The 14,846-nt window shown below is 33.7% G+C and overlaps 1 protein-coding gene and 2 long non-coding RNA genes across 15 annotated transcripts; 2 read left to right on the forward strand and 1 right to left on the reverse strand.

Annotated features, from left to right (window-relative positions):
• Positions 1 to 25: 25 nt before the first annotated feature.
• LOC143259721 (uncharacterized) lies at positions 26 to 4,454 on the forward strand. Of its 13 annotated transcripts, none has more exons than XR_013033740.1 (7): positions 185 to 317; positions 403 to 494; positions 748 to 1,021; positions 1,746 to 1,839; positions 1,892 to 1,993; positions 3,456 to 3,662; positions 3,727 to 4,454. It is a non-coding gene; the product is annotated as an uncharacterized LOC143259721 (long non-coding RNA). The 13 variants fall into 13 exon arrangements; XR_013033741.1 differs by having other exon boundaries at positions 748 to 1,017; XR_013033743.1 differs by having other exon boundaries at positions 206 to 317; positions 416 to 494.
• Positions 1,483 to 5,996, reverse strand: LOC143259720 (uncharacterized). The gene is made up of 10 exons (XM_076523119.1): positions 5,819 to 5,996; positions 5,274 to 5,685; positions 4,334 to 4,570; positions 3,380 to 3,795; positions 2,992 to 3,281; positions 2,687 to 2,835; positions 2,454 to 2,601; positions 2,147 to 2,375; positions 1,850 to 2,046; positions 1,483 to 1,769 (listed from the first exon to the last, which is right to left on the reverse strand). The coding sequence occupies exons 1-10, from the start codon at positions 5,842 to 5,844 to the stop codon at positions 1,720 to 1,722; spliced, it is 2,154 nt and encodes a 717-aa protein (XP_076379234.1). The 5' UTR covers positions 5,845 to 5,996; the 3' UTR covers positions 1,483 to 1,719.
• Positions 5,997 to 6,103: 107 nt separating this feature from the next.
• Positions 6,104 to 6,460, forward strand: LOC143259722 (uncharacterized). The gene is made up of 2 exons (XR_013033752.1): positions 6,104 to 6,191; positions 6,272 to 6,460. It is a non-coding gene; the product is annotated as an uncharacterized LOC143259722 (long non-coding RNA).
• Positions 6,461 to 14,846: the final 8,386 nt, after the last annotated feature.

Below are 14,846 nucleotides of genomic sequence, written 5' to 3' on the forward strand. Positions count from 1 at the left end.
ACAGTTCGGGGAAATGGAAGGGTTATCAGAAACGGAGGTCGCCGGGTCGGCCTGGAATCGGAGTCGGAAAAGAAGACATACCGAAAGCGACAGAGGAAGATGGGAATGTTGATCGCGCGATTGTGGGGCAGAGATAGAGAGACCGATCGAGGGGAGAAGAGACGGATGCGTGCTTTTGTTAACACGACAATCGAGTGAATGCACACAGAACTGTTTGCCAATTGACTCCCGGGAGAACAAATTGGCCCTTGTTGGCTGTAATCAAACACGACTGCTGCTGTGAAGCTGGGCGACTACGCAACTGCAAACATCGTCGGGTACGAAACAGTAAACGTCAAGTAGTTATACTCTGCTGATACGATTTTATTTTCAATGCGTTACATAACAGTTGATACGATACAGGAAATTTCTGTAGATCGACAACTACAGAAACCTGTGCTTTTTCGGCGAGCGTCGCTGGCAGCCGCTGGTACCGCGAGTTCGTTGGATACAAGGTGCAATAAATTCTCTCATCTTGTACACAACAATGAACACAATGAGCCTTGCGGCTCGTTTTTATATTTGTTGACAATCGGTAACTATACAAACGAGCCGCAAGGCTCGAATAATCGTATCTCCTCTTCGCAAATTGCCCACTTTCGTGCGCAATCTGAGCGCGAATTAGGAAGAAATTACTGTATTAATGAAAAATTTAAGCTACTACTCGATGAACTATGCGTATATCTACATGTACATTGCGACGTGTAGGGTGTAGGTCAAGATGGCCCTTCTACTTTCCCCGGCAGCCACTACCGTGGTGAGATCAAAGACAATCCCTGGCAGAAATGCGGGGCCAAGTGATCAATGTGGAAGGAGCGTGCCTAGTAGTTTCACATGCATTTTCGACTACGCAGTAGTACATGCATCGACTACTACATATTCGCCGAAGTAGTTACACACACTAATCGGATAGCGCAACGGAGAGAGGCGAAGAGAGGGAATGAAACGTATAGAGAACGAATGAGATAGAACGAATTGGTAGGTAGGTAAATGTAGTGAAACAGTGTAGTGCCTGTGGGAGCATCGGAGCTGGGGATGCCATGCCGTCCCTGGGATCATTTAATCTCACCACAGTACACGTTTTTATTTATAATTGGACATCTTCAGTACTGGTGCCAATTAATAGATCATAAAAGGCCTCGGAATTAACCAGCACGGTAACATGAGGATCGTGAGAGCTACGCCTCCTAACTCCCATCGCGCGTCTCGCTCTCCGCTGTTCACCAAAATGCTACACACACATATATAAGGCAACATAAGACGTAGCCCTCGCGATCCTTATGTTGCGTGCTGGTTAATTTCAAGCCCTGGATTAGAAAACGGTTGAAAAATACGAATAACGATCTAAAATCTGTTTATGGAAGTGATCGAAATGCAGGAAATCTCTAAGACAATTCGAGGTTCAGGAGTTCTATAAATAAGTATCTATTTTACACACACAACTAAAATATATGCTATTTATTTTATAGTACTATTGAGTCTCAGCCCTTATGCTTTGAAATTTTAATACTTACAAAACGACACTATTTTTAAATTTAAGAATTCATTTTTCATTTCACATTTTCATGAATTAATTTTATAAATTAATTTTTACATTCTTAACTCTTCATATTATTTAGTAGTAAGTAACATACAAAGTTTAATACTATTTAAATCGATAATAATTTGCAATTGATTTACTTAATCGAAATTTTTTGTTTTCCTAGTTCTTAAACTTCTTCGTACTGTTCCTAAAATAAGAAAAGTGGTGAAACTAAGAAATTATCATTGGAAAAACATTAACGTAGTTAATGGTAACAGGTATGAATACCTGAATTGTTACTCATAGGTTTTCTCAACTTTGTATTTTTAGGAGACGGTTTATTTGATGGATAAAACATAGCTGGCATTCTTCCAAACACCTTATGCATAGGAGATGGTACTATCTTATCCATTGGAATCCATGGAGGATAAGGTAATGTTTGAAAGTTTTCATTATAAATTGTATGCAGATCAAATGTGTTGTTTCTATTAACAGAAAATAATTACGTAAACATGAATTCCATATTAATTTTTAGTTGACATAGTTAGAACTATTATACTAATTTATTTTATTATATATATTTACTTAGTACTGTCAGCTTCTTTATAAAGAACCGCAAACGGCCCCTGCCTTATGGTATGTCTCATAACATAACGTCCTGGAGATAAACCAGAAAGTAACTCAATAACGTTGTGTAAAACTGCTAAAGAATCCTCAACTTTTATATTATATAGTCGTTTGATTTCATTATTTATAGATATCGCTGTACGTTGTTCTACTTGCAATACCTCTGACGTTCCGGCAGATATCCGAACTAAAATGTTCAAAAAACATTCAATAAAATGTATAAACGTACAATAATCAAAAAGCAGATAGAAATTGAATTGTTAACCTCTTGCAAGGAATGTATGGGGTCTAAATTTGAGAGATACCCATTGCTTTGTTGCCTCTCCCAATGTTACAGATTCAGCACCAAAATCACTTTGATACTCCAATTTTGGTGCCAATACTAATAACTTCTGTTCATTATCTGACAAAATCTATAATCGTAATAAACGATACTTGCATGTTACATTTTATATTTATAAACATTTTTCCACAAACAATCGTATTACATATACAAACCTCGAATCCATCTGTTTTTGTTCTAACCAACATTTTGTATTCTTGACCAACATTTTTCATTAAGTTGTTTCTCTCTGAAGATTCCGGTCCAATGGTAAACAGTTTATATGATACATTGTCTTTTATAACTTCAGAATTAGTTGGCTCATCTAATTCAGAAAATGCATTACCTTTTATTTTTTAGTTTATTAATTTTTACATTTTTACAAATTAAGATTTATTTTATTCGAAATATTTTATAACTATTTGATAATGACACAGTTTAAACAAATACGAGTAGGTATGTACAGAAAAAGAATTCTTACCTTTTACCTGTGTTGTAGCAGTATTAGTAGTATTAGGATGTTTAATATCATTCGTAGCTATTCCACTACAGACATTTACAACTGTAGGGATATTTGTTTTAATTTCTGAATCTTGTATTACGGATTTTTCGACATTTTCGTTTTCTCTCACCAATTTTAAATGTACATTATCACCAGTGTGAGATATAACACTATCATTTTCTTCTTCAAGTTTTAAAATTTCTTCAGAATTTAGGTTACCAAACATATCATCATCTTCATTAGTAATATCATTATCATTACTTTCCTTACTACCATAGAATATAAAACAATTAGTGGAGTATTATAAAATGAAAAATATACTTACAGACTAAATGATATACATAGATTCTATAATTTATTATCTTACTTGTCTGTAGTAGAACTCTGTGCAGGAATTAAAAAATATTTAAGAATGTATTTATAAACCCAATTATTCTTTCCAGGTACAGTGTTTGCTGAGGGTGGTCCTGGTTTATCTACGTAGATAACATTTTTATCATTGTGTCTTTTTATGACTATTGGTAAAATCCAGGAATTTGAGTAATTGGGCCCAATATTATTTACTAAACAATTAAGACCACTGGATGAAATTACTATATCTGCATTACTATCTTCTGCCAATTTTTGACAATTTACATCTTCACTTACTGGTAATTTGTAAGACAATGCTGATTTTTTGCAAACACGATTTTTATGAGGAAATCTTTTTCGTAGTTTTTCAGAGTTTACAGCCAGATAATAAGGACTGGTAAGAGAGGGCAACGTAATTTGTGGCAGTTCACCCTACATAACAAGAAAATTGAATTAATTTATATATATTCTCTATAAATATTGAACTGAAACAGAACAAGCAAGTAGATATAACAATCCAATGTATTTGTTAAGTTTTCAATGATAACATAAATGATTTTTGATATGAAAACCTTTAAGGAGTCATGCAATGGTGTTAGGTTTAAAATATTGAGAATATCTATTTTGCTTCTTTGTTAAGCAGTAAGATACTTCCCTTAACTACATTAAACCACTCAATGGTTGATGCGACTTTAAACACTGAATATAAAAACAAAACTATGAAAATAAAGCTAAAATGTTACTTAGTGTTCCCCCTACAAATACTTCTTTTTAGAATATCTTTATATGCTAAAAAGAGTGAGATTCGCTCAATTTGATTGCATGCCCCATTAAATTAGGGAACCTTCCTGGTTTGTTTCCAATTTCAGTTTTAACTACACATATACATACTTGCTATAATTCAGTATGTAAAAGTTATAATTGTTCAAACTTGTACATGTATTTCAATGTTCGAGGATGTAATACTCACCATTTGTAAACAGACAGAATCAAATTTTACTTCAATATTTTTATCTGACACAAATGGAATATTTGTAACTTCAGTATAATACCTAGGAAGCTTATGAATATATTGTAACTTCGATTGCCAACACATGTCTATATAATCTTCATACTGTACCCTCAGTGTAGCAGACCTTTCTTTCCATTTACTTTTTGCAAATTCCAAAAATTCATTTTGTTCTTGTGATATTAATTTTTGCAAATCCTATGAAAAGTAAACAGTAAAACATGTATTAATGCCATTCGTTGTTTGTGTAATCGGACACCATTTGAAGTACTGTTTCAGATTTTAGTTAAAGAATATGTTAATAGAAACATAAAAGTATTCTCTACTTTTTCAAATCATTCAATATTTCTCCTCTTAAAAGACATCGCATTTGTTTAAAACAATTGTAAAATAATTGTAAAATTTTTTTACATTTTTTAATATTATCTTTCTTAGACACTCTTATGTTCCTACTATAACCATTCAAAACTTCATTTTCATCAGTTTGGTAATTCAATAGTTATGATTTAATGACACTTTATTTTAAAGTTAACACTTTATTCTGCAGGCCTATAAAATTGTAAAATGCTACAACATAATTAAATATGGACAAAATCTGAAATGTTACTCCAACAGGTGTCTGATTTTGCATAGAAAGATCATATGTATCATGGTATGCATCTCTCAAAAATATTCTATTTAACAACAGTTGCGCAAACAACTTCTTTAATTAATCAAAATGAGTAATTAGATGGCTATATTTCAAATTGTTTATAAAAGAAGAGAGGAGTTAGAAAAATAAAAAATATCACTGAGATTGAAAGTATTACTTTAACAGTTATGTATATTATAATTAGAGACAAAAATATTAGTAAATGTATATTATAATATAGCTCAGACATAATATAAAATTTTTGTATACCATATATTTCTGTAGTTCTTGCCTCTCAGCTTGAGTTAATCTAGGTTTATTAGATTCTGAAAATCTTAACAAGACTTTTAAACATAATGCTTGTTGTTCTTTATTTAATCTGGATGATCTAGGGTATCCAAATAGTGGTTTAAGAATACCAGGCACATAATTTTTACTTCTTTTTGTTTCCTTCAGGTGAACTTTTTTGTTTTTATCCATTTTACCGTCACTTTTATCTTCTACTTTTATTTTCTCTTTTACGTCTTCCATTAAGTCAATTTTAATTTCTTCATAATCATCTTCCATATCTTTATATGGATCAATGAAATTCCCATTCATAATTCTATACGTAACACTCTCTCTTTCTAATCTTTCATCGTGTATGAAAGTATTATCTATTATATCTTCCAATGGTTGATTCCTAATTAAATGAAACATAGTTATGAGTTAGGTAATCTACAATAATTATAATAAAAATCCAAATTAATTCACATTTCAACGTTGAAATTTTCTATTACTAGGTTAGGTTAAGAAATTATTTGTTTTGTACTTACCAATCGATACCTAAGAATCTATCCATGACTATAAAGTTTAGAGAACATTCAAAAAACAGACATTTTTTCAAATACTATATGTATTTTCCTATGTCACTATTTTTTTATGTAATACTTAATACTATGTGAAAACCTTGTATAATGTTTAAACCAAAACAAGGTATGTATATGATCTAAGGCAAGGAGTCCCAACTCTATAGAGAAGATTTGGAGTACTGTTTTAACTGCCACATATGCTAGCTGTAAACTTGTACGAACTAAAATTCAATATGGCTGCCCGTCCGCATGCGCATTTGGAGGACTGTGGTAGACCATGTGCCGACGTAACGCCATTCCCGCCATTCTGAGCAAACAGATATACTGGACGTAAGCAGTAAGCCATACCTATTTTTACTTCCCGTAGTCTCTTATATCTCTGTAATATTATTTGAAGTACATTTATTTTTGTTTTAGATTCTTTTAGATCGATTTATCCTATCATCGATAACGTAGCAACGAGAACATCGAAGCCAGGAGCAGCAAGGACATCGGAGCGGATAAATCAATTTAATGAACACGCGTATGTATATACTTCATTAGAAATAGATTTTTTATTGTATATCACTATAAAATAGAAAATAAAAAATTGTTTTCTCATATTAATTTTTAACTTTGATTATTTTCCTTCCCCTATGTCATAGTGTATTAAGTACATTTTTTTGAAATTAGGTTATGTACACCATTATGGTGCTTATTTTAGTTTATATGATGATGTATATAACTATTTTCGAAAAAAATGTACTTAATACATTCTGCCTCTAGAATCCAGGATTTGAATTACCGCTTCTAAATCGCCATATTGAATTTTAGTTCGTCCTAGTTTGCAGCTAATTTAGATGGCAGTCAAAACAGTGGCCCAAAAATTTACGAAGAGTCGAGCCCCCCTGGACTAAGGCAGAAACAAAATATAAGAATTACATAGACATTACACTTTATGGTTTTTTGTGTCTTAAACCTGACTACTTTACTGATTCGATATTTTGTAACTGATTGCAGCATCCTCGTTTTATAATAACTGTTATTTCAGAAAATATGCACTGACGTATTTGAGAAAACAACGAGTATAAATAAGAATTTAATTAAAACACCTATGCATCAAGAAATAAGTATTTCACTCTCTATTAGTTATCATTAAAATAATCAAAAGATTATTTGATGGTATTCCTGAGGAAAGCATTTGTTACTAATACCAAATACAGAAACAATCAGTTAATTTACTACATTGAGCTATTTTGAATTATCTTGGGTTACTTTGGGCTAGCTTGACCTATTGTAGGGTTAATGAGGTGTCCTCTGGAGTTTCCTTGAGCTAACTTGAGATAGACCTGACAACCATCAGAGCTTTCTTGGTCTACCTTCAGCTAGCTTAGGACGTTTGAAAAGCCCTTTTAAAACTACTCAAATCTACCTTAAGCTAGTTCAGGGTGGTCCAAGAATTCTCCAATACTACCTGGATATAGCTCCGGTTATTTTGAATCTTTCTATTTCAGTATGTACTGTTAATTACTATTTATTTTCAATTATTTGAATAACCAGCTTATTTTTCAACTATTAGTGAAGTTTCTGTTTCAATACATCAGTCCATTCAATGAATGTTCTCAATTTGTATTTTTTGACTTTTAATCGCAATAGTGCGGATGTATTATTTCCATGATTTTGAGAATACTCCATATGGTAAAAATTTATTATTTTCTTCACTAAAAATATATCCTAGAAAATTGCTTATTACCGCTTATGTTCATAGGATTGGTATTGAGAAATTATTGGTAGTTTAATGAAGGTTCCAATGAAAGCTTTACTGAGATTACATTTCTGCAGACCTGTTCCTCATTTCTGCTTAATAAACTAAAAAATGCCATACATTAAGTTCCAGGTTTCAATTGAGGAGAAGATTTTCCAACATTTTTAGAAATGTTTGAATTTGTCCCATTTTCAGGAAGAAAAAATATCTTACAAGAAAATTGACCATGCAAAAATGAAGGTTTCAAATGTGTTTTAAAATAAATTGCAACTATCTGAATCTATAATATCTGAATTTTTTATTATCGAAACACGTTTTACATACATATGTACATATATGTAAATACAGAAGATGACCCCATTCTGTTGGGACCGTGATTCTATAGTAAATTCATTATTGACGGTGTATGTTTTTTATCGGTTCGTTCCGCTAAGCGAGATTATGAAGGAAACTTTGCGATCATACCCAGTGTGGACATACCCGCTTAAATACAGATGATCATAATACACACAAACAAGCGCAAACGAGCGTTTGAGCGGCATAGAATAGTCGGAATTGTCATTAAGCCCCCAAAGATGGTTCTTCATTGGGACCCGTGGGATCTCCCCGGTTGTGTCTACGGGCGTTCACATTCGGCGGGATCCAGTCACACGAACGCAGACGTGCACGCACACCCAGAGATCCTCCCGATTCCCTTGATTCTTACTTCGACCCCGACAGATCTGATATCATCCACCGCCATCCCTAGGGCTCTCACTCATCTGCCGACAAAAGAGCATCTGCGCAATCCGATCTGTAATGCTGCTGCAACCTGTTCGCAAGTAGGTTGCCCTATGCACAGCATGAATTCATTATCAGTCTAGTATAAACATATTGCCACTATAATCGGGACAGGGAGTCGCTGTCAGTGACGGAAGCTACGCTACCCATCCGTGTTCTGTTCCTATCTATTATCCGTTCTCTCCCCGGACCGAATATCCATTCCATGGCTTACCATTCTTTCATGTGTCAATCAGCTTATGGAAACTTGCATTTTAGTCAACTCGACAGGTGAGACCCGTTGTCTAAAATTCTATTAAAAAGCGTGAGTAATACTCCCTCGGAGTAACCTCGCCAGTTCTGCGCCATCTTCATGCACATCAAAAATTGCCTGCACCAATTTCAGGAAACAGTAGCTAAGTAGAATATTTTTGCTTCCTCTAATCATTTTAATAAGTTCGGAATTATGTATAAATATTTAATTCATTTATGTTTTTACTTATTTATCTCATAAATACATAAACCAGCAGTCTAGACGTTTGTTTTTAACTTTCATGAATCCTGATTTTGATTATTAATATTTTAACTTTCATTTTATTTAATTCTTAACATCTTCAAACGTCATCTCATCATTAGGTACCTAAGAAATTCCTCAGATACTATTAAACTACCGGTTATAATAGTTTTCTTCTTCTTTGTACACATTTTTATGAATCGGTATGCATTTATTCAAAATGTAGGGCTCATACAATCGAAATTATGCCGTGAAAATATTTCGTGCTTTTTCGGAGGACTTGTACGTGCATAGGATATTTCGATGTTCTGTTCATTAACAGTTAATGCAGACTATCTAAATAAATGGGTGCTACTATTTCCCGCCTCTTATATTAAACATTTTGTCTCTCTAAAAATGGAGCCAGAGATTAAATATGCATTTCGTGTTAGACTGATCCGAACAGTCAAATTGGTACCAAATTACATTTTCGGCATTCGAATCATTTCGAATTCAGTATTCTCTAATTACGGTTTACGGTTTGTCGAGGTTTTTATACTCGCTTTGTTATCCCCGTCTAATATTATGGAATCAACTGATATTGATGGGCTAGGTAGAAGGACAGTCACAGGAAATAAAGCGAATTGCTAATCAATGAGACGATCGCGGGGACATGGTCATCATTTTCACTAATTGCTACACAAGCTTCTACTACAGCAACGGATTACAATGCTGTAGCAACATACATTATTAAGGACAGAAGGTAGAGGCTGTTGATGATTCCGCAAAATGAAAATAAAGAACTCTGTTTCTTCTTTCAATCGTTATAATCAACCAAAAATATGAATATGATCATTGTTAAGCAATGCTAATTATCTCACATGTATTATTATAATGCTATATATTGTCAACATCTGATACAACAGTAGAAAAGATTTTCAAATTTTAAACCACATTCTTTATAATTAGTACTTTACTAAGATTGTGCAATATTATGCATCGGTTCGAATAAATAAATAAATAGCTTTTCTCATGCAAGATTGATGAGAATTGGCTAGTTTTTAACTTTTAGACTCTGATAGATTCACGATGGGAAAATAATACAAAAATACATGAAGTTGAAATAGCGAGGCAAGTATTAAGAAAACTTTATCAAGCTTTCTTTCTTCTCCTTTCTCAAACGTCTCGTTGAAACCACAAACACCAAAGCTCCGACAGTTACACAACGAAAGACAATTTCATTTCCTTAAAAATATTTACGTGATGTTACGTTACCCACACTATCTCACACAACTTTGGAATACAACGCTTTCGCGCAAGAGTCCGCAAGAACCCAAACAAGCATTCGATATTTCACAAGAAACCTCAACTACCATAAATTGGGAACCATGTTACGTTTCTTCGTGGTGCGGTGAGAAAGTCTGGTAAATCGTTTAATCGATTTTGATCGAGATCAATGGGTAATGGGTTTTGGTAATGCAACGAAACGGGCGGAACGCGGGTAAAACAGGGAAATCGGAGTGTTAGCTAAAAAAATTCTTGTTAGACGTAGCTGATATAGGAAGCATGTACAGACGTAGATACACGTATGTGGTCAATGGCAGGCTGACTGTGTATGCAGGACTGCGGTGGCAGGTGACGGCGTGTTGTGAGCTGCATAATGAATAATGCCAAAGCCGAACCACAAGCCGTTCCTGTCCTTCCACTTGGCTGACTGAATGACAGCCAGTCTAGGAAAAACCGCTGATTGGCTGTACATACATGTTCCTGGCTCTCGTGCCTGTCACATTCTCTGTGTCTACCTATGCTGGGCTCGATCGAAATCAAGCTGCACACCGGGGCTGATTTTCGTGTTTCCAGGAGAACCTGAATTTGTTAAATTCCCAATCTCCTTTAAAATATTCTGTATCATCAGGCTAACCTCGAAGAAAGTCGGTTAGACAGATTCTCTTCAATAAATCGCCCAGTCTATGTCGAGTGTTCGCGATATCTTTGGTTCGTTGCCGTTTACATGTTGTTTCTCCATTTTTGTGAGAACATTTTGTTGTTTGAAAGTTGACCATAATTCTTTATTGAAACGGTGTAGTTAACAATAGAGTGTAATTATTGAGATCCAGAATCTGATTGTCCTGAACTTTTAATATAACAGAAAAAGTGTCCATCAGAAATAGGATGGGTTGAATATTAAGGCTTACAATATGCGTTTTTGTAATAACATAAAACGAAAGAACTGAAACAATAAACTAATACTTAGATTTAGATTAGCTATTAAAAGTAAGGTCAAAGGTTCAAAGACACATTCAAGACACCTGAATACAAGTTCACAATTTTCTTGCGGATTCAATCATTGGATGTAAGCGTATCGAATATTGTACAGTGTGATGAAGTTTTCATTTTTATATGAGAAAAGTATGATCACATATCAAATTCTGTGTTATTAAATGTTACATTCCCAAATGTAATCAAAAATTGTACTTTAATATCGTATCCTAATTATATTGGTCTCTTCTGATTTTAATTGATATGTAGGCAAGTCAAAAAATAATAACCTAGAGTTAATCAGAAGTGATCACAGGAACAATCAATCGATATTGTATTTACATTACAACAGATTATCGTTTACTTTTCTGTCAATTTTGGAAAACACTACTCATACACTTAATCTTAATCATAATTATATATCTTTCCTTAAACAGTATTAGCAAAACCCTAAAAACTTTTGGTTTATTTTTAGAATTGTTTACTTCATTTTCAAAACCGATAAAATTTTAATCAGTTCGAGACGTATTAAGCATAAGTTCATAAATAATTTGATTATCGGAAATAAACATAATATTAATGAGTATTGAAACGAAAAATATCTTACTGTTTGCTGTGTATGTATTCATAAGGTAGAAGGATATTTACAAACAGTAGTGCAGTTACCGCGTATGGTGTCGCTGAAGTTTTCCAGCACTTCCACGTATATGCTGCCACCTCTAAAGCTGTATGGTCGATGTGATGTTGTTACTGCCACGATATAAATTATAATTAGTGGAGCCCGTAATACCCTTTGAATAAATAATCAACGAGTAGCAGCAACTACCCGTACGCTCGCCTCCATTTAAGTCAAGGTCTCGGAACTCATTCCTTGTCAGACCTTTATGCTCCCGTTAAGCATAAATTTATGCGATACCAGCATCACGGGAAGCAAATAGAAGATATTTAGTCAATAACTACGGGAAAAGAAAACTCGATTCATCGTATTAATTTCCAGGTTAAATACGTTGCTTTAGTTCCAAGTACAATTATCTTCAACAGGCAGAAGACGTTTTAGTTATTGCAAGTTTATGCATTCGTAGTTTTTAACAATGTTTTTTCTATGTTAGTTTTTGTCACAGACAAATTACAGTGCTGACACCTTGCCGGCCGGACACGAGTATACTCGTGTTTCCATCCCATATGCTGGACTCGAGTTCCTAAAAAATTGTCGGAAGCACGGAAGGGTTTTGGCTCGACAGAGACGGTTAGCAAGGAATTAATAGGTATATGATTGAAGATAATTGGAAACGCTGTGTTCAGTTGGAAAATATTTTGTATAAAATTGCAATGAAGGAGCATATAAAAAATTAGCTCGGTATCAAACATTTTCAAGAAATTAATGGAGTGTGGAAAATAAAAATGACATACTTTTGAAAGATATTGGAAATAGATTAACCAGAGCTCATTTTTAACTGAAAATTTCTTGTTTGAAATTCATCGACCAGGTAGTTCGACAGATATTTATTCATAATGAACTCATTTCAATTGTGCAGAACTTCCTAAAGTTTATAAATATGAATTAGCCGATTATGAAACGGTGCCTGTTAAGAAAAAGTACGTGTAATTATGTGAAAAGAAGATTTAAAGAGTATAAGCCTTCATTAATAACATTTAGTGAATTTACTGAATTATAGATTAATCTTTATAATTATTCAACCCTTTAGTATCCGTTAATATTATCTTCACAGTTGAACCTTGTTTTTGAAAGCAGTGCTAGATAAATTTAATTCAATTAGACATTGTTATATTTCCATGAACTTCATACTCACGTTCTTTATTCACAAGAAAGTGAAATACAGTGGAAACTATATACTAATAATTATTTCTCGAAAATATTATTAAAAGCGATATATTATTAGAAATAAAAAAATGTACAAAATTCCGAATTTACACTCGTAAAATCGCTTCCTGTTCTTGGGAAGATACTAAAATTTCTGGCTTGCAATGCTCGATAACTGTGACAGCGTTCGGAGAATTGAGAACTACTTTAAAGTAATTAGAGGATTGTCAACCCATCCCAACCCATTGCCTGTTCCCATTAGGGATGTTCTTCGAGTGCAGACTCGAGTGGGATGAGAGAGGAAAATCCCAACTCTCGAACCCTCTCGCATCAGAAATCAGACTAAACTTGCAGCTGGATATCATTTTATGTGGTGGGGAATAATACCAGCAAATGCCAGCTGTAATATGTAACGTTAGTTGCACGTTACGGAGATCCAGAATTTTTGGTTAAAGGGTAGGAACTTTTTCGTACGTATGATGATAAATTAGTTTGTCAGAATAAGTGAATAAGATTTCATAGTATTAATTTTTCATTTGTAATAAGTTAAGTATTTAGAAGTTAATTAAAAGACCATATTTTTCAAATACGAAGTTATAGTAATCTTGTGAGATTTATGATATTAATATTATGTTCTATCGAATTATTTACTGAATATATCTATTTTTCCAAAGAGGACCAACAGGGTTGATTACGATGATTTGACTGAACATTTTCCATATTTCTTAAGTCTAAAGTTGATAAAATCCGCAATTGGTTTCGCTAAAAGCGTAGTACGAAATATACACAGAAATGAAATACGTTTGTCAAGTGTGAGGCGTGGGTAACGTGGAAAAAACATTGAAAAATTCAAACTTGTGTACAAAAACATTCTTCTTTATTAACTGCAATTCCGTCGGTGTAAACTACATCGCGTTTACTCGGGTGCAAATATTCATCCGCTCATTCATATGCTTGACATCGTTAACTGCAGCGTCAAAATACTTATTACGGGCATAAAAGTATGAAACGTGCGAAATAATGCTGGGTGAAGGTGACACATTAGAAAAATAGCCTTGTTACTCGGAACAAGAGCTAATTAATATTTTATAGGGATTTTTGCAATACCCTTTGTCAGTTCGTGGTAATAAATGGCAGGTGATTTCCAAAAATGTATTTAGGGAAGTTCTTCTCTTTGGAATTCGGTGAATTCGAAATGGTACCGTGGTCTCAGTTTCCTAGAACACTCCTTGCACGCAAATTGGGTTCAACGTGAATAATTAATGAGAAACCGTGGTCGAGCAGGAGTCAAGGTGCAGTGATGGGAGACAGAGAGGAAAAGGTCGTTTGCCGTCCGTCCGAGGTGCCAACTTAGTTAGACCGTCTAACCAGGCGACTTCACACGGTACATCACATGCAACGTACGATCGACATTTTCCTTCGTTTACAACAGCTTGCTGAAATTACTTTATTAATGAGATACCTGAATACTTGGACTTCTAACTGCTCGTAAATTGAATACAGTTTTAGGCTGTCGATCTTAATGCAAAATAAAAGTTGTCTAGATTAATCGTAACAAACAGAGATTAAATAAAAATATATTTCTTGTTTTAATCATTTTTGTGTATCGAAAATAGTGTAACATAATATTTATCAATTCTTCTAATGTACACAAGATGATCTATTTCAGCTATTCAGTTTTGTTATAAATATGTAGAATCCGCAGTCTATAGAATACAATTTTGAAAAGAATCCTCAAATTTTAGAATGCACAACACCAATATTTGATGAAATATATAGGAATATGAATATCAACATTTAGAGCTAGAAAAAATTACAAGTTTACGTAATTTTCGTAAAGAATTCAACTATGAAAGCGCATTAGGACAATCTGAAAAATGTATGTCTTTAAAATGTTAGCATCTTATGAATTTTC

Source organism: Megalopta genalis, chromosome 6 (assembly GCF_051020955.1).
Source record: "Megalopta genalis isolate 19385.01 chromosome 6, iyMegGena1_principal, whole genome shotgun sequence".
In the NCBI taxonomy this organism is placed as follows: domain Eukaryota; kingdom Metazoa; phylum Arthropoda; class Insecta; order Hymenoptera; family Halictidae; genus Megalopta; species Megalopta genalis.

Coding starts and splice junctions, on each gene's coding strand:
- LOC143259720 (XM_076523119.1), bottom strand. CDS start 5,844: ATGGATAGATTCTTAGGTATCGATTG. Junction 4,571..5,273: donor AAGAACTACAGAAATATATG/GTATACAAAAAT, acceptor TACTTTTCATAG/GATTTGCAAAAATTAATATC. Junction 3,796..4,333: donor ATTCTGTCTGTTTACAAATG/GTGAGTATTACA, acceptor CTTGTTATGTAG/GGTGAACTGCCACAAATTAC.